Source organism: Palaemon carinicauda, chromosome 11 (genome assembly GCF_036898095.1).
Source record: "Palaemon carinicauda isolate YSFRI2023 chromosome 11, ASM3689809v2, whole genome shotgun sequence".
NCBI classification, from domain to species: domain Eukaryota; kingdom Metazoa; phylum Arthropoda; class Malacostraca; order Decapoda; family Palaemonidae; genus Palaemon; species Palaemon carinicauda.
In genome coordinates, this window is record NC_090735.1 from 84771935 (window position 1) to 84792527 (window position 20593).

General features: G+C 41.8%; 1 protein-coding gene across 1 annotated transcript; it reads right to left on the reverse strand.

Moving 5' to 3' along the window:
• Positions 1-18852: 18852 nt before the first annotated feature.
• On the reverse strand, positions 18853-19887 carry LOC137649355 (uncharacterized). Its single transcript, XM_068382338.1, has 2 exons — positions 19572-19887; positions 18853-19184 (listed from the first exon to the last, which is right to left on the reverse strand). Exons 1-2 carry the CDS (start codon positions 19885-19887, stop codon positions 18853-18855), a joined length of 648 nt encoding a protein of 215 aa, XP_068238439.1.
• Positions 19888-20593: the final 706 nt, after the last annotated feature.

The following is a 20593-nucleotide window of genomic DNA, read 5'->3' on the forward strand; positions in this document are numbered from 1 at the left end:
TATATATATCTATATACATACATTTATATATATATATATATATATATACATATATATATATATATATATATACATTATTGAGAGAGGGAAGAGTGAGATACTATACAAACTGTTTTTTTTATATATATTTATGTTCATGTAAATATCTAAGACTATAATTTTAGATTATTTATTATTCAGAGGTTATAAGCATACAAACTTGCACTCAAATCTCTGTTTCCACATTTCCATGCTGCATTTGTCATTCCTTTATACACCACTTTGTTTGTAAGAACACACTTATGTGTATATCATGACTCACTTTAGAAAATTGGAATTGTTTTTATTTAATGTTTTATTGATTAACCGAATACTTCCAAGTATCTACTAATTACGAATGTAGTTATTACTATCTAATTCAGTAATTGTAATATTTTTGGGCTCTAGCTATGTCGTCCTAATGGAAGTTCCTAAAGTAGCTTTCTAAGGGATATATGTTACTACAGTGATATCCCCAGTGAATTAAACCTTCAGGTCCCAGAATTCTAATCCTGGAGTGAATATCCTTAAATTTTCTCTCAAAGATATCACATAATATCAGAGGACGTATTCTTGACACGCCACATAGCAATTGGCACCCCTAATAGTGTTTACGCTTCGAGGGGGACGTGGCAGAATAGAAGGGGAGCCGTATCAAGGTTACCCCAGTTCTCGTACTACTATTGAACACGACAACAGTGCCATTTCCAAGATGGCAGACATTCCTAATTTTGTAGCGATTTCGCACAGTGGTGTTCCCTGTTGATCTAACTTTCGATCGATTTGCAAGGATTATCATTATGCATTCTCCAACTTCTTTCGCCTTCGGAAAGTTGAGCATTGGGTATTTACAATGAGTAATTTTTTAGCTCCTGTTTCACAGTGAAATTAGAGTAATTTATTGCGTTTAGAAGCTAAACCTGATACCGGAGGCACCATGGGCGCTGTCGTTCGTTAGGCATGTGTTATTTAGTTAGTAGAACGACTTCCCGATTTTTAAATAGCATTAATTAATTAATTATATAAGCTATTTAGGCAAATTGTACTTGTAAAGATATTTATAGTGCGCATAATTTTCCATGGCGGCTGCCGACCGGTGGCTGGTGGCCATGTTGACTGTGAGTGGGAAGTCCCTTCTGTCACCATGGTTCTTCAGTTCTCCCTTGGACTGCTAGCCACAGCTTCTGTTACCGGAGTGCTGCCGGTCAGGCTAGCACAGATTGGTGCTAACTCAACTGGCAGCACGCCGACTGTACTGGCAATGTATAGGCGGGACCTTTCCGGCGACAGTATTGTAGCTGGATGGAAGCTTGAATGTTTCATTCTCCCCTTCCATTTGAACCTTCTTTCTGGAGAAAGGTAGTAAAGTTAGACTTTTACATCCTTATTTACTGTATACATACACAGTATTAGGTAGCCTTTTCTCCGTGCTATCTCTCTCTCTCTTTAGGCTAGCAGGCAGGATGTGCCGGCAAGAGCTAGCTATGCCGACGACATGCCAGCTGAACTACAGTATGTCTATACAGGTAGTCAGTATATTTGCAATATAGGATATACTGCAGATAGAAAGCTACTGTATATATTATACTAGTAGTGATTTCCAATATATCTTGAGTATCCCTACCCAAGTATTTGTTGAACCCAATCTCATATTGAAAGAATATAATTACTTTAATATTCTGATTAGAAATCAGTTTTCAGATTACCCTGCAATATTAAAAATTTTTAAGGGCTGGAGATTACCCTCCTAACCCTTAAAGGGCAGAGCCCTTATCCTTGAGTCTCCCTGATCAGGAAACTCTATGATTTAATATTGTAAGGGAGGTCACAGCAAATAGGTTAGGCTGGATACACAAATATATGTCTTTATTTTTCCCCAATCCAGTTGGCGTCATGCCAGCTGGACCGTGCAGTCAGATGCTTGCCATAAAGGCAGCACACTGGCTGGATTACACTATATATAATTATGCAGTAGCCAATAATTTGCAATATGGTATATACTGCAAATAGAAAACTGCAGTACGATTATAAAGTAGTTATTTCTAACCTATCTTTGGTACCCTTATGCGAGCTTCTGCTGGTGCCGCTCTTATATTGAAGGAATAGTGTTTCTTCATTAGGCTGATTGAGAATAAAAGGGACAGTGAATTATACACTTCTCTACCCCTAGGGGTGAGAACCCTTTTAGTTGGAGTTCCCTTGATAAGGGAATCTCCTGACATTTAATACTGATGGGAGGTAACAGCATTTGCTTGCAGAGGATACACAAGTATGTGTCTCCTACTATCCCTTTATAGCTTGCTATCCTAAGTTATTTTGTTAAAAGATGACTTTGATATATTGTTTATCAGTGAGATAATCAATTGTATACTCATTCTGTTTTCCTTTCTTTACAGGAGGAACACCAGATACCATGTGTTGTAGTCTTCTGCAAAACTAAGAGTAATTGTTTTTACGGTCATAATGCATGCAGGTTTCATACCCCCTGCAATATTATTTCCGAACCCCTACATTATTGGAACCCGCAGGCTTGCAAGGTATGTTGGACCTTAATGTCCGAGGGTTTCGAGAATCCCAAGTCGATAGAGACTAGGGATGCAGCTCGTTACAAATTACGCAACTGGATGAAAGGCTTCCAGAAAATCTCTGCGGGACCTTACCTGCCTAATGACAGGATGCGTAGGATACTATTTCCAACAGCAAGTAAGGAAATAGTGGTACCCCAGACACGAGGTACATCTTCCGACGGCCTGATAACCTTTGGGAGGGAGGGCAGAAAGCGCCCACGGGAAGACGGGGAGAATGTCGGGTTGGAATTGTTTCTGTCTATGCCAGCGACATCGATATCTCCGCCTTCTATCCCTCTATTAGATGGAATGGACCAGTTATGGGCCCAAGTGAAGAATCTAATAGAAAACTTGCGCAAACAGGACGAAAAGCAGGAAGCAAAATGCAAGGTATAGCCTTGTAAAGCTCCACTTGTCGCTCCACAGGGGTCATACAAACGACCCATGGATCAAGACCTTCTGACATGCTCCAAAACCAATCCCTCTAGGTTTGTGGAGCTGATGCCGATTTTAAACGGTAAACTCTACATCTCGGAGAAGTTTGTTTGACAGAAGTATGAACTAATGTCAAGCAAAGGAACGGAATCAAAGGAGGTTATGATTCTCGACCATGATAAAGTGCAGGCTATCCGATCAAGTAGCCTAAAAAAGGCGGGTTACTCGGTGTCGAAGGTATTCACACCAGGTAATAGGCACTCCTCCTTTCTTGCTCCTGCTTCAATTTCATTCCCCTTTACGGAGAAAGCCTTTAAATATGTCACCAAGGCAATGGAGGCAGGTAGACCTTGTCCTGCACTCGAGGAGTGCGAGCCTCTGTCACTAGCCTTTCCCAGACAGGAGAAGAACTGGAAGGAAGCCCACTTAACCTTTTCAGTAGGAAGACTTGAGGCGGATGTCGCCAGTCAACAATTTAAGGAAAATCTCCCTAAATTATCCGAGTATCTCTTACATAATGAACAAGAGACAACGGAGAGACTTGCAGCCTCCCTATCTCTACAAAACTACATAGAGTTCTGTTCAGCTTATCAAGATACCCCAGATATGCTCGAGGTCTTAGCCAAAATACATATGGCTACCTTAGTAAAAGATCTTTATGCCTTTATAAAGGCTAGGAGAACATGTAGGGAGTTTGTGTTCGCTACCGCGACAGCGAAACACGAAACAAGGAAGCTAATATCTTCCAACATCTGGGGTAAAGACCTCTTCCCAGACGAGGTAGTCAGGAAAGTGATTAAGAACGCCACCACGGAGAAAGTAGGACATCCTTTCAAAAAGAAAGTCTTCCACGGTTGGGTCCCCAATCTAAGAGGAAGACGGAAAGGTCTGGAAATTTACTTCAGGCTGTTCAACAATATCCCACAGTTGCAGTGACCGCGCTGCCAAAGGCAGGTGGTCGAAAATATAATCCTACTGATCAGTCGAAGCATAGATATGCTTCTGGTAGGAGGGAGGTTCCTTTAGGATCGCTGGACCTTCGATCCTTGGGTCCATGGCCTAATTAAGATGGGACTAAGATGGGAGGTAGAGATGTCTCTACCACCATTTCCTCAACTCCTCCTATATTCCAAAACCCTCCTGGAGGAGTTTACCTGAGAGCTCTAGAGCATGAGCATACAGGGGGTAAGTAAACTATAGTCCATCGAATTCCAGGGAAGGCCGTTGGGTGTCCACGAGAAGGACTCAAGAAAACTCAGAGTCATTCTGGACTTGTCACCACTCAACAATTCCAAATAAAACAACGAGTTCAGAATGTTAATCCTTCTGAACATAAGGACCCTGTTGCAAAAAGGGGTGCTCGTAGTCTTGCCAGACCTGAAAGTCGTCTATTGGCAACTTCCAGTCAATCACCCCCTCCCCTCCTATCTAGGATTCAAGTTACACAAGGTAACATATTTCCTAGGAAAGATACTTGCCGCATTAGACACAGTCTTAAATATCTTCACAAAATTGGCAGACACAGTCAAGCAATAATTAAGCCTAGGAAAGGTTCAGGCAACAATGCTCCTGGACGAGAGGCTGGGGTGGGCAGCACCCAAGGTGGCTGATCTATGAACATCCAAGGAAATGATCCGGTCCCCGGAACATCGCGGATGTAAGATAAGCTTCAAGAATTCGTGATTCTCTCCAGCTCAAGGGTTTCAATGGCGATAAAACCATTGAAGCCTGTGGTCACACCAACTCTCCTTTCCTTTGGGAATGTAAAAGGAGATTGCAAGGTCGGTCAAGAGACTTTGGTAATCAGTCACATTCCCAAAACGCCAACAGGGAGGAGCTCTGATCTCTCTCTAGTTCGCAATAGGGACAGACCCAGTGCTAAGAGCAATGCTGCAAGATGGATTAAGAGTCTGGAGAAAATACGCATCAAACGCTCGAAGAGATCCAAAAAGACCGGTATCGGTCCTTCCTTAATCATTTCCCTAACAAAGGTCAAAGCCCGAAAGTCCCAAGACCATGTTGGTCCTGTCATGAGTGGGGAAACTCTCTCCACGTAGATCAGACTCCCTTCAGCTGATCTGGGACCCCGGAGTGATAATGAGACGCTGCAATCGACGATGCTAGAGAACGTCTCATACAGTCTAGGTGTAGTTAACCATCCCGTCCCTAAAGGGATGGCACCTGTCAGCAGTTCATGCATAATTGACCCGCAATGTGACAGTGGATGCTCTGCTTGGGCTCAAGCCGATAGAGTTAGAATGGTCCACGGACCTATTCTCTCCTAGAAGGGAACAAGTCCCTGAACTGCAGTCCGACCTCTTCATTACGAGCGTCGTCAAGGAACTACCTCAATTCCTAGCCCCATACGAGGATTCTCTAATAAAAATGACAGACATCATGTCTCTGGAATGGAAGGGATAGCCTTAGGATTTCCAGTTCAGCCCATCCAATCACCTGCTGAAGGTCCTCAACATGCTGAGATCCTTCCAGGGAGGAGTAGCTCTGTTGGCTCCCAAGTAGCCCAAGAGCAATCTGTCCTCTTTGAGGAAGGAATGGAGGCTGAGGCTGTCCCTAGTTCTGAACCCAGGACTATTTCAGAAGGTTCAGAGATCAATTGCCTTCCATTTATCACAGAGAACCCGAACCCTTCATTGCATGATTTTCTTGCCCTAGCGGTTAGGAAAAGATTTGGGATCTCAAAAGGCAATATAGAATTCTTAGAAGAATGCAAGTCTAAGTCAACTAGAAGACAATATGAGTCATCATGGAAAAAGTGAGTTGCTTTCGTAAAAGCAAAAGGACCGAAAGAGATTTCAATGAACTTCTGTCTGTCCTTCTTTATCCATCTTCATAACCAAGGTCTGGCGGCCAACACGATAACTACGTGCAAGTCAGCCTTGACTAGACCTCTTCTATATGCTTTTCAAGTGGATTTGGCGAATGAGATCTTTAATAAGATCCTGAAGGCATGTGCAAGGCTTAGGCCTACAGCACCACCAAAGCCCATCTCTTGATCTTTGGACAAGGTCCTACATTATGCCTCATCCGTGAACAATGAAGATTGTTCGCTTAAGGATCTAACCCAAAAGGTTATTTTTCTGTTCGCTATAGCTTCAGGGGCTAGCTTTAGTGAAATAGTGGCCCTATCTAGAGATGAGGGCCACATTCAGTTCGCATAAGCAGGAGAACTGAATCGCTTCCCTGATCCAACCTTTCTGGCTAAGAATGAGCTACCCACTAAAAGGTGGGGTCCCTGGAGAATCTGCCCTCTAAAGGAAGATGTCTCTCTATGCCCGGTAGAGCGTCTAAAGGTCTATCTTCGTAGAACTTCAGACTTCAGGGGAGGACAGCTCTTTAAAGGAGAAACCTCTGGATCAAACTTATCCCTAAAACACCTGAGGGCGAAGCTCACCTACTTTATTCGTAGAGCGGATCCTGACAGTACTCTCGCAGGTCATGATCTGAGAAAAATTGTTTCATCACTGAACTTCTTTCAGTAAATGGACTTTGAGCGTCTTCGTTCATACACCGGCTGGAAATCATCCTGAGTGTTTTACAAACACTATGCGAAACAGGTCCATGAACTAAAGCACTATGTAGTGGCAGCAGGTAGTGTATTAAAACCTGCCCCCTAATTACTGTCATAAACAGTTAATTGCTTGTAACTTCGAATGTCCTTGCTCATATACTAGATGAGAATCATCCAGAGTGTTCTACAAACACTATGCTAAGCAGGTCCATGAACTGAAGCATTATGTGGTGACGTCGGGTAGAGTATTTAACCTGCCGTCTAATTCTGCGATGAACAGCTAATTGACTGGGACCGTCAATTAAAGGGAAAAGGGGCCATCTCTCTTAGTGTGACCTCCTTTGAATGTGTGATACCATGGTGACACTAACTCTGTTCAAAATCCCAGGTGTGGAATTATAATTTCTGAAGAGAAATTTTATTATAAATTTTCTTCAATCTGAGAGTGGCACTCATCATTTCTTTCTTCTCAAGAAAGAAATATAATCTCTGTACATGTTACATGTATAATTCCGTTATCATGCTACATTTGTTTTACTTGTTATTTCACTTAGTCATTTATTAAAAATAAATGTCTATCAGAATGTAATTGCATCCTAATTCGCCCGACAATTGCATGATTAAAAGACTATAGTATGTACTCTTCATATATTTCTATGCTAAAAAAAAATGGATATAAGAAATACTGTTAAGCATTCGGCAATATACACAAACTACGAGACGGTTTGTATATTCAGTGTATACTTATGTTTGTTCATACAATATATGCTAAGCTTGAGACCCCTTTTCTACTGTCTAGAATGACTCTTCCATGTAAGGGGCAGGAAGTACTAACATCGTGTATGATTAGTGATAATGACGGATAACGGTAACGTCATTTGTCTCAATTTGTCCAAATGATCATAGAAATGTTGCCCCAAAGTTAAGGCACTGACGAAAATCTACATATACACTAATGCTCTGGTACACTTTCATCAGGACGACATGGCATAAGCCCAAAAAACAGATTTTGAGCAAGGCAAAAAATCTATTTTTGGGTGAGATCGCCATGTTGTCCTGATTGAACCACCCTTCTTTTTTAAAAGAAAAGATCTTCACAGTATCCCTCCCGAAGTACTGTATCTGTAGCACCATGCTCAATGCTACAAGGAATGTCCGCCATCTTGGAGATGGGACTGTTGCGGTGTTCAATGGTAGTACAAGAACTGGGTAACCTTGATGCGGCTCCCTTTCTATTCTGCCACGTCCCCCTCGAAGCGTAAACGCTATTAGGGGTGGAGATTGCTATGTGGCGTGTCAAGAATACGTCCTCTGATATTATGCGATATCCTTGAGAGAAAATTTAAGGATAATCTCTCCAGGAGTTAGAATTCTTGGACCTGAAGGTTTAATTCTATGGGAATATCACTGTAGTAACATATATCCCTTAGGAAGCTACTTTAGGAACTTCCATCAGGATGACATAGCGATCTCACCCAAAAATAGATTTTTCGCTTTGCTCAAAATCCGTTTTATAGTGGTAGCAGTCTAAGAAATCTGAAAACATCATAAATCTCCTTAGTGATGACTCCATCATTAGAAAAGATATAGTTTTAGAGCGTACGCCTCTCCAAAGCACACCTGTGTTGACGGAAAAGGGAAAATGATTCTTTCTTGTTGGCTTCTCCAAAAATGGCAGTCAGTGTCACTTTTTTTATTGGGGAGGGAGGGTTACTCATTCATGTAAAATAAGTACCATATTTCACGTTGTCTTACAAATTAAGTCCGACCGAACGGATATCCAGATGGGAAAACTACAGGTTGGTGAGAATGTATTTGCTTGAAATACTATGGCATTCATTGATTGTTATTTATCTTATTACCAGAATATTCAGCTGTAGCTTTGAACGTTTGTCATCACTCACTAATTATTCGTTTGTTCTAACTTCGGTATATACTTTAGGCTCATTATCAGTTTCAGACAATTTTTGTGAGCAGATCCCCATGTTGTTTCATCGAAATCGTAGTTATAACTATGATAATAGTATGATAACAATCGTAAACAAATTACTTCATTTAAACTCCATTATCTTTTTAATTGGTCAGTGGAGACCATAGACTCTACTGAAGGAAGATAGGAAGGCTAAGCCTGATATTACTCAAATGAGTGTGCGAATAAAAGATGCCAGATACTCCCATGCGAAACGAATGGTTCCATCTATTGAGCAAACGATTTACCATTCAGAGCGGTAATACTTAGTGGAATATAGGATGGAATTCGATTGTGAATTTTGCGACATATTTGTTCATAATTTGCATTACTACGTCAGAATTAGAATTTACAAATAGGTACATATATAGATTATAAATACATTTCCTTATGTTTCTCAGGCTATTTTTTTCAGAAACTTAATAGATATATCTTTTATAATTCAGTTAATTTTCTTGCAAATTTAAGTACTGTGTAATACAATCATTTTTAAATGTTCTATACAAAATCACGTTGGAATTAAGTAATACATACTCTATATCTAATTTGTTAAACTTAGCCACAAGTGCATATGTGTAGGTATATATCTAATTACAGTTTGTAGGCCACTGTAGAATGAAGATATTAGGTGTATATACTTTACTTACTTACTTTGATGGCTGGTTTTCCGGAGCCATACAGCAGGAGAACCCCATTCTCTACAGGACCTCCACTGTCGTTTTACCTTATTCTTTCAGAGTATTTAACGTTTCATGTCTCGTATTCTTCATTTACTGTTAAATCGTCACTGTCAAAAGACTCATGAAATAAGAACGTCTTCAGTTTCCTCTTGTAAGCCTTAATGTCTTCAATCATTCGAATGTTTCTTGGGAGCTTTTTATATAGTCTCGGGGCCACATATTTAAAGGTTCTAGAGCCTAAAGTAGACATATATCTAGGTTCCAACAGTTTGAAGCCATCTGTAACTATCTTCGTTTCGACACGATTTGTTGGCTGCGCAATATGTAGCAATTCTCTTGAGTATTTTGGACGCCCGGTTCTGATAACTTGGTGGGTTGTACATATTTTAAATTCAATCCTCGCTATATTAATCGGCAGCCAGTGTAAATCAATTAGTATAGGGGTGATCCTTTCTCTAGGTGGGACGCCTTCTATCAGTCTTTTTGCTCTGTTTATTATGTTTTGTAATTTCTTAAGTTGCACTTTTGGTAAATTGTAATAGATAGAGTTGCAAGAGTCAATCCTGGTAATAACACAAATTATCACAAGTTTCTTTACAGAATTTTCTTCTTGGTACTTTTTTAAAATCGCAATATTTCTTAGATGATAACCAGCAGTTTTTATTACATTATTTATTTGGGCATTTAGACATAGGTAGCAGTTAAGAAATATACCTAGATCTCGAACTTTACTAAGTTTCTCACGCTGTTTTTCTTGCCCACCACCATGAATTCGGTTTTTGTCTCATTTAATTTTAGTTGTTTAAATGTCATCCATTCTCTAACACTATCAAGGATTCGGTTTAGAGTTTCAGTAGTGTCATTTATATCATCTATGGAGCAGTAAAATTGTGTCATCTCCAAAAAGTTTAAACTTCACGCCATGCCTTTGTAGTATTTTCGATAGACCAATAGTATAGATGTAGAATAAGATTGGGCCAAGTACACTCCCCTTGGGTACCCCTCTATTTAAGGGTTCATATGATGAATAAGAGTTTCCAATTTGTACACAGTAATTTCTACCAACTAAGTAGTCTTAGGTATTGGAAGGCTTGATCTTCAACGCCGATGGACCGTAGATCATTTAGTGGCAGTTCGTGTACCACTGTGTCAAAAGCAGCACTGAGATCGAGCAGAATTAAGATACCACATTTTTTTTTTTTTTTTATCCATCATTTCTAGCATATCATTTACAATAGAGCAGATGGCTGTCTCCGTAGAGTATAGTTTTCTGTAAGCAGATTGGTTGTCAGGCAAAGCTTCTATTACTTCTAAATGGCTGACTAGTTCAAGAATTACATATTCAAGCAATTTTGAGATAAAGGATAGATTTGAAATAGGTCTATATGAGCTTATCTCCTGGTAGTCCAGTGCATTTTTCAGAACTGGTGTTACTATAGCCATTTTCTCAGATTTAGGAAACTTACATTCATCAATGCTTGCATTTGCTATTCTCATTATTTCGGCTAGACTAGAAAAGTCTCTCTCTCCAATTACTTCAGATATCGTCATAGGATCGATCACCCAGTTTGTTTTCTATGCTCTCTTGATAATTCTGGTGATGTCATCTTGTGTTATGTTGTTAAATCGTATCAATTTTTTCTGTGTGCCTGGTGTATTATTAATCTGATGTTGAGTATTTACAAATGACCTGGTTATGTTTTTATTTTGTTTTTAAACAATACTAGAAAATTATTTGCTAGTTCCTGGTCACTGTATCCATCAGGTAGCTTCTTTTCTTTTACATTTCCCATTATACCATTCAGGAGACGGTATAACTTATTTATGTCCGTTGCTGCTTCGAGGATCTTTCTCTTATAGTATTCACTTTTTTTCCTTCTTAGTAGGTAGTTATATTGACACGCAGCAGTTTCGTATTCTACCCAAGTACTTTCAGTTTTTAACCTATTCCACTTTCTTTCTTTACGTCTTTTTTTTCCTCTTTTTTCCAAAGTCTCTCTATCAAACCAAGGAGATTAGTCTTTTACGGTTATAGTCTTTTCCATCGGTGGGCACATGGTATCATATTCACTTTTACTCACTCCATTATAAGTGGTGATAAGACAGTTAGTACACTTAACTTGGTCATCATGATCACAGGGAATGTTAATAGCATCATTTATTTTCTTTGTAACTTCTTCAATAAATACGGCAGGAGGAATACTTGATTTATGTCTAAAGTTTATTTTCTTTACTAATGTATGTTTCTGTAGAGGCAGACTAAACGTAATGAGTTTGCGTATTGGGGAGACAGTACATTTCTCTTCGACTTTTATATCTGATACATTATTATTCGTGTCATCACTTAGAACTAGGTATAGCATATGCCCAGTTAAAGTAGTTGTACAGTCGACATTATTCACTAGTCGATATGATTCTAGTAACTCACTAAATGCCAAAGCGTCGGGATTCAATGTGTCATCCATCCAAAAATTTAAGTCTCCACAGATAACTAATTTGTTTTTCTCCATGGTAGTCATCTCAATGAGAGCACCGAATTTTTCAAAAAAGATACTAGTGTTTGTTCTAGGAGGTTTGTAGATTGTTACAGAGGATATTCTTCTATTTTTTTGGTGTAAATTTTATTTCTATATATTCAAAGCCTGTTACTCTATTTCTTTTCAACGTTTTGAGGTTTGAGTAACTTTTATGAATAAAGAGTCCGACACCCCCACCAGACCTACCTTCTCTCGGTATGTGAAAAAAGGCATGTGTGGGGGGCGTCATTTCAGTGATCTTTGCCTTTTCCAAGTTATTTAGCCATGTCTCAGATAATGCTAGTGTACCAACCGTGTGTCACACGATCGTACATAGTTCATTTTGTGCTTGTATCTTCGCTCTCCCCTCGCAATAAAACGAACCTGAAAATTCATGTCTGCTTTTCTCCTCTGTAACAGTGTCAATATTTGAACATGAAAATTCTTGTTGCTTTGAGATTTTGTATATAAAGGAGAGTGTTCTTTAATAAACCAACTCAGTTGCTTTCAACCTGTCTTTGAGTCACAACCATTCTCTTGGCTCGTCACATTGGTGACCCCGGAAGTCGACTCGCTCCCACCGCCTTCCAACCCCCCCCACCCTCGCCCCTCCATCGTTGGTACTATGACGGACTCTACAGAAGTTGGCGCTGCTGCTGCCCCATTGAAACTTTCACCGTTCGCCAGCAGAGAGGCGTTTGTTTGGTTTCAGCGCGAAGAAGTTCAGTTTTGCATCAAGGGCGTGACTCGCTCAACCACCAAAGCAGATTATGTTCTCGTGGCGATACCCGAGGACACCTTCCCGGAAATATCCGACTGGCTTTGTGAACAAGGAGACACCCCAATAGCGTATGACGCCCTCAAAACACACCTTCTGCAGCAGTACTCGCTGTCGCCAGCCACCCATGTAGCAAAGCTTTTTCAGCTCTCGCAACAACCGTTGGGGGACCAGAGGGCTTCGCTTGCCCTCAGGGAATTGACCAGTATCGCTTGCCTTCAACCTGCCGCAGACGGCTCTCCTCGTGAGGTGAACCTATTTCGTGCCCTCTGGATACGCCGTTTACCCGGACCTATACGCGCTGCCATACCCGATGTCGATAGTTTACCCATAAAGGACTTGATGACCAAATCCGACGCCCTTATGGACAACCACTTCAAGACCTCCATCAACGCCTCCGCTGACGAAGAGGATGCCTATTCAACGTCAACCGAAGCTGACATGAATGTCGTAGGACATACACGCCCACACCGTGACGTGCCGAAGCAGCAACAAAGCCGCTCACCACCCACCAATCGCTCGCGCCCCAACAAACGACTTCTACAGCCACTTACTACCTCCCATCCGACGCAGTTTTGCTCTACCACTTCAGATTCGGGGTAACTGAGAAGAAATGTGCCAAGGATTGTCAGTGGCCAAAAAACGTGTAAGTAGGTCATCGCTCGTAGCGGTGGCCTCTCGTGTTTCTAATCTTTTCTTTTTACACGATGCAGGAACGGGCGTGTGATTTTTGGTAGACACGGGTGCTTGTCGTTCTCTTTTGCCAAGGAAACTCTTCAAGGCACAACGTACTCTGTCTTCATCTGCCGACGTCCGCTTGGTAGCTGCCAACGGATCTGCAATACCCCCCTACGGTTACAAGAACCTCACATTATCGTTCGGAAATGGTAATTTCAATTGGAAGTTTCTCGTTGCTGACGTCATAATGCCAATCCTCGGTGCGGATTTCCTCTCTCATTTCCACCTGCTGGTCGATGTCGCCCACCGACGATTGGTCAACGCAGACTCGTACTTGTCAACGCCTTTTCAACCCGCCCCCTCTAACCTTGCTCTCCACATTAGCGCACCTACGGGTGCCTACGCCCACCTCCTCACGTCGTACCCGGAGGTTTTCCGTCCAGAACTTCGCCAAACGCCCATGGTTCCTGCCAAGCACGGTATTTATCACCATATTAAGATGACGGGACCCCCAGTCTTCACAAAATTCAGACGTCTGGCACCGGAACGATTGGCAGCCACCAAACAGACGTTCGCCGAAATGGAGGAAATGGGCCTTTGCCAAAAGGCCTCCACCCCATGGTCGTCACCCTTACACATCGTTCTGAAGAAAGACGGCTCCCTCCGTCCGTGCGGGGATTACAGGCGCCTGAACATGCAAACAGAACCGGATCACTACCCCCTCCCAAACATTGCCGACATGACCTCCTACCTGCACAAAGCAAAGGTTTTCTCTACGCTCGATCTCCTGAAGGGGTATTATCAGGTGCCTATGAACCCAGAAGACATTCTTAAGATTGCCATCACCACTCCATTTGGTACATACACCTTCAATTACTCCTGTTTTGGGCTTCATAATGCTGGGGCCACGTTTCAACGTCTCATGGATGGCATCTTAGGGGACCTCCCTTTCTGTGTATGTTATGTGGACGACTTACTTGTGTTCTCTTCCTCAAAAGAGGAACACCTCCGTCACCTGCGCATTGTGCTCGACCGCCTGCAACAAAACGGCCTTGTAGTCCGGTACGACAAGTGTACCTTTGGCGCCAACGAAGTGTCGTTCTTAGAGCACCGCATCACTCCTGAAGGAGTCCACCCCCTTCCTGAGAAGGTAGCAGCCGTTCAGAGCTTCCCCGCGCCCTCGACCGTCAAAGCTCTGCAGAAATTCTTGGGCATGATCAACTATTATCACCGTTTTCTGCCAACCATTGCCGCCACTCTTGCTCCCCTCTACGCCTCCCTCAAGGACAAGCCAAAGAACCTGAAGTGGGGTCCCCTTCAAGATGCAGCCTTCTGCATTGCAAAGAAGGCCCTATCAACTGCTGCAGCTCTCACTTTTCCTATCCCACATGCCCCTCTCCTTCTCTCCACCGATGCCAGTGACGTCGCTATTGGTGCAGTACTTGAGCAGGTGGTCAACGGCTCGCCCCGCCCATTGGCCTTCTTCTGCAGAAAACTGTCCAAGGCAGAATCGGGTTATTCTACCTTCGATCCCGAATTGCTGGCGGTGCACTTGGCTGTCCGTCACTTTCGCCATTTCTTAGAAGGTACGCCCTTCGTCATTTGCACAGACCACATGCCTCTGGTGCACGCCTTTACTCGACAGTCTGATGCCTGGTCCGCCCGGCAACACTGACATCTCTCCGCCGTGGCTGAATACAATTGCACCCTTCAATACGTCCCTGGGAAAATGAATCCCGTTGCCGATGCCCTGTCAAGAAACACGTTGGCTGCCGTTCAACTGGGATGGATTACAACGCCCTGGCTGAATTTACTGTTTCCGAACGATAATGTGAGGTTCTCGTAACCGTAGGTGGGTATCGCTGATCCGTTGCAGCTACCAAGCGGACGTCGGCAGATGTAGACAGACTACGTCGTGCCTTGAAGAGTTTCCTTGGCAAAAGAGAACAACAAGCACTCGTGTCTACCAAAAATCGCACGCCCGTTCCTGCATCGTGTAAAAAGAAAAGATTAGAAACATGGGAGGCCACCGCCACAAGCGATGGCCTACTTACACGTTTTTTGGCCACTGACAATCCTTGGCACATTTCTTCGCGGTTACCCCGAATCTGAAGTGGTAGTAGCAAAACTGCGGCGGATGGGAGGTAGTAAGTGGCTGTAGAAGTCGTTCGTTGGGGCGCGAGCGATTGGTGGGTGGTGAGCGGCTTTGTCGCCGCTTCGGCACGTCACGGGGTAGGCGTGTATGTCCTACGGCATTCATGTCAGCTTCAGTTGACGTTGAATAGGCATCCTCGTCGTCAGGGGTGGAGGCGTTGATGGAGGTCTTGAAGTGGTTGTCCATAAGGGCGTCGGCTTTGGTCATCAAGTCCTTTATGGGTAAACTATCGACATCGGGTATGGCAGCGCGTACAGGTTCGGGTAAACGGCGTATCCAAAGGGCACGAAGTAGGTTCACCTCACGAGGAGGGCCGTCTGCGGCAGGTTGAAGGCGAGCGATACTGGTCATTTCCCTGAGGGTAAGCTAAACCGTTTGGTCCCCCAACGGTTGTTGCGAGAGCTGAAAAAGCTTTGCTATACGGGCGGCTGGCGACGGCGAGTACTGCTGCAGAAGGTATGTTTTGAGGGCGTCATACGATATTGGGGTGTCTCCTTGTTCACAAAGCCAGTCGGATATTTCTGGGAAGGTGTCCTCGGGTATCGCCGTGAGAACATAATCCGCTTTGGTGGTTGAGCGAGTCACGCCCCTGATACGAAACTGGACTTCTGGGCGCTGAAACCAAGTAAACGCCTCTCCGCTGGCGAATGGTGAAAGTTTCAATGGGGCGGCCGCAGCGCCAACTGCTGTAGTAGAGTCCGTCATAGTACCAACGATGGAGGGGCGAGGGAGGTGGGGGTGGAAGGCGGTGGGAGTGAGTCGACTTCCGGGGTACTAATGTGACGACGCCGAGTGAGGGTTGTGAACTCAAAGGCAGGATGCAATCAACTGAGTTGTTTATTAAGGAACACTCTTCTTTATATACAAAACCTCAAGGCAACAGGACATAACCTGTTCGAGAGACAGACAATGTTACAGAGGAAACTGGAGACATGATCATTCAGGTTCTTTTTAGTGCGAGGGAAGAGCGCAGATACAAGCATAATATATACAAAATAATTATGTACAATTGTGTGACACACGTTTGGTACACCATATTATACTTTTTCATTTGTGCGCTACAATCATAAGTATTTTATATATAAATATATACAAAAACACTACTTAACAAAATTTTATTACCAATATATGATAGAAAATTTTCACTTAATCCAATATTTTCACAATCTTCGTTAGAACTTTCCCTGGTCAGTTGATAGATGAACAATATAGCCATAATACAACTATTAGTCTAACACTTTTTCACTGAAGACAAAGTGATATATATATATATATATATATATATATATATATATATATATATATATATATATATATATATATATATATATATATATATATATATATATATATATATATATATATATATATATATATATATATATATATATATATATATATATATATATATATATATATATATATATATATATATATATATATATATATATATATATATATATATATATAGCATAATTTAGCAAAATCTTAATGGTCAATCTGCACCTACTATATGAATTCTAGTTAGTAAAAGCAAAACTGTAATATCTACCAAAAGCATAGACCATGTACCATGTTTAAAGGATGAAGTTCTTATCTCAGATGAACTATTCTCCAGAGCAGGAATGGTACCTACAAGATTAACTATATTTAGAATAATTGTGATGCACTTACCGTTAGGAAAATCTAAACATATACAAACTGCACATTAAATACTGCACATCAAATACACACCATATTCAAGTTTGTACAAATTCTTGTGTGGATAAGTCAGCAACCAGTTTGATGTATAATTTGATTGGTGATGTAAATCTATTGATGTATCTGAAAATATGTATTTCAACAATAAGTGCATTATACAAAATATATGTATATAAATATCTATATAAAAAAATAGCACAAAAAATCATTTCCGTAAATTATGTACTGCAGTTATATAAATTATCACAGACATGCATACATACATGAATAGATATATCCAAAATTGCACAGGGAAAAAATATAAATAAGATGAAACAAAGAATACCATGAAGGAAAATGAAAGGTGAGAATACTGGCAAGTGCTTTCTGTGTGTTTTATTCTGCTATCAGAATAAAGTACAGCAAAAGTACTTGCTGGTATACTCACCTTTCATTCTCCTTAGTAGCATACCCACATGTAAAAAGGCATCTAAGCTTTATATGGCTACAATTAAATCAGCATTTTTCAATAACTCACTTGTCTTTATAGGATCAACATCTAATCTGGTGCAGCTAGTAAAACCTGTAATGTGCAATAGATGCATGTTTTTTATGTAGAAAAAATGTCTAACTGGTAAAAAATCAGTGGATGATATTGTAATGACTAAACGCATAAATAAAACAGATAACATATACCTTCTGCATGTTGATCTGGGCAGACATTGTGGCAAAGTTTGTCAGAAGCTGGCTGTAGGTAATTTTTGGTGGATAAATGCCTGCTGGACACACGATAGCTTAAATTTAGTTGTTGAGAGTTTTTTTGCCTCAACTCCGGAATTTTGATGAGGTTCGTCCATATCAAGCATCTAGGTGAACATATAATACTATAAGTTATGCCATCCTATTTCCCCAGCATACAAAAAACATTCTACTAGGCTATAGTTTTCACTTATAGAATGTTGCAGAGAAATCCAATCACTCTTGAATGCGTCACTTTAAAAGTTAGGTCAGTTTAGGTTCGGTCATGTGTTCAGTTCGACTTATTATGTAATAACTCATGTAGCCTGAATTATAAGATCGAGGAAATAATGACGCGTGTGGATCCAAGATGAGGTAACCGAAAGTGGTCTTTTTTTTCATACGAAACAACTGTATATTACAGAAAGTATGGCAAGCCATATGACATCTTCCTTCCTTGAACAATAGGCATAATGAAGAAAACATATTTCCAGAAGATTCATAAATAGAGAAAAAAGAGGAATAAACAAAGCAAAAAAAAAACAAAAAAACTTTCAACACAATTCATGACGCATGTGATCAGTATTTAACAGTAGCACAATAAGTATAAATTTAACTGGGTTACTACTAAAATCAATGATACATAAGGTATGCTATTTACCTCATCGCCGTGTGTTAACGATATCAAGCCATGTTACGATATTGTTATGGCCAGATTCAATTTATCAGGTGTAAATAAGGCGTCCATAACTTGAGTACCTGGCGCTCTGTGATTGAGTATCAGGTATGGGTGTCTCGGGGGCCATTGTTATAGGGGTTGTCGTGTTGTTGATTGGAGCATCTATCTGGTCATCCACAACGTCCTCTGGCACAGTATCAGTGTTGAATTGGAATTTCTCGCCAGTGGTCCTCAGGTGTCTCCTGTTCCGTTGGTATTTCACTCCGTTTTGGGAAATCACATCACATGAACGTGGCTCTTCCCGTCTTTGCTAGACTTTCCCCAGTATCCAACACTTGTTGCTGTGGTCCATCATGCGGACATCTTGGCCTTCACTAAGTTCTGGGAGTTGTTTAGCGGATTTATTGTAATGCTCCCGCCACTTGCATGTTCATTCCCTCCGCGTGACTGGTTCTGAGCATATGGGCAGGTTGGATTTCATCTTCCTTCCGTAAAATAGTTCTGATGGCAATGTTTTTCCAGCCTCAATAGGTGTTTTTTTAAGGCATAAAAGGGCCATGGTTGGGTCCTCATTGCTCTCCGCAGCCTTGGTCAGTGTCTGGTCGACGGTGCCTATGAATCTCTCAGCTTTCCCATCACTCTGCGGGTAACGCGGGCTGCTAGTTTGATGCTGAAACTCAAACTGTCTCGCGAAGTCACAGAACTCCTGTGAGATGAACTGAGGTCCATTGCCGCTGATAAGGGTGTTGGGAACCCCATGTTCTGCAAATATTGACTTAAGTTTCTGGAGTATAGACTAAGATGTAGTGCTTGTAAGGTGTCATATGAAGAAAAATGAACTGTATTAGTCGACAACAAGTAGGCATTCCACCACCTTGAGTTGAAATAAGTCACATGATATATTGTCCCATGGATGGTCCCCTTCTACGTATATCAAAGGTTCCTTCTGTTGAGCTGTTTGGTTTCTTTGGCATGTATTACACTATTTCACTAACGACTCAATGTCATCATTTATTTTGGGTCAGTATACACATTCACAAGCTCGTAATCGGCACTTCTCCATGCCTTGGTGACTGGTGTGTATACGCTTTAGGATGTCAGACCTCAGACACCTTGGCACTATTATCCTAGACCCTTTTAGGATGATACCATCTACAATAGCTAACTCGTCTCTAAAGTTCCAGTAGGGCCGCAGAGTGACTGGACATTCCTTCTGTACTTCTGGCCATCCTTCGTGGACCATCTCCTTTAGTAGTCTCAGCTCACTATCCATGGTTGTCGCTGACTTTATGGCTTCTAGCCTGTCCCACGATACGTTTCGCATGACATGGATGGTTACGTTCACATCCTGTATTTCCTGGCCTTGGACTGGCATCCTCGAGAGTGCGTCGGCTATGCATACCTCCTTGTCAGGCTTGTACCAAATATCGTATGAATATGGTTGTATCCGTAGCAGCATGCGCATCAGTCTCGGTGGTGCCTTTCTTGGTAATGGATTCCAATGGCTTGCGGTCTGTCTCCACTATTACTGGGCGGCCGTACACGTAGCGGGGAAACCTATATAATCCGAATACCACCCGAAGCCTCTCCCTCTCTATGTTACTGTACTTACTTTCTGTCTGCAAAAGACTTTTGCTGCCATAGGCCACAGGTCAACCGTACTGTAGGAATGCAGCGCTGACACCTCTCATGCTAGCATCCGTTTGTATGGTGACCTCTTGCTTAGCATCAAAATATGTGAGCGTCGCGCAGTTTTGGAGGTCATGTTTAATAGCATAGAAGGCCTTTTTGTGTTTTGGGCTCCACACATACTCCACATTTTGTTTGACAAGGTCTCTCAGAGGGCCGGTCTTAGTTGCAAGGTTTGGGAAGAACCTCGAGAGATAGTTCACCATGCCCAAGAAGGAATTAATTTCCAGTACATTTCGAGGATGCTCCATGTTGACAATAGCGGTTATCTTGTCTGGGTCCGGCTCCAGACTCTGTGATGTTAGATAGTTTCCGAAGAATTTAATCCTGTTTTGTCATACTCTGCATTTGTTGGGATTGAGACAAAGGCCAACTTCTTTTGTTCGTTCCATCACTTTACGCAGTCTCTGGTTGTGCTGTTCTTGTGTAGTTCCAAATACGACAATGTCATCAGCAATTGCGACTACCCCTACTCGGCCCTT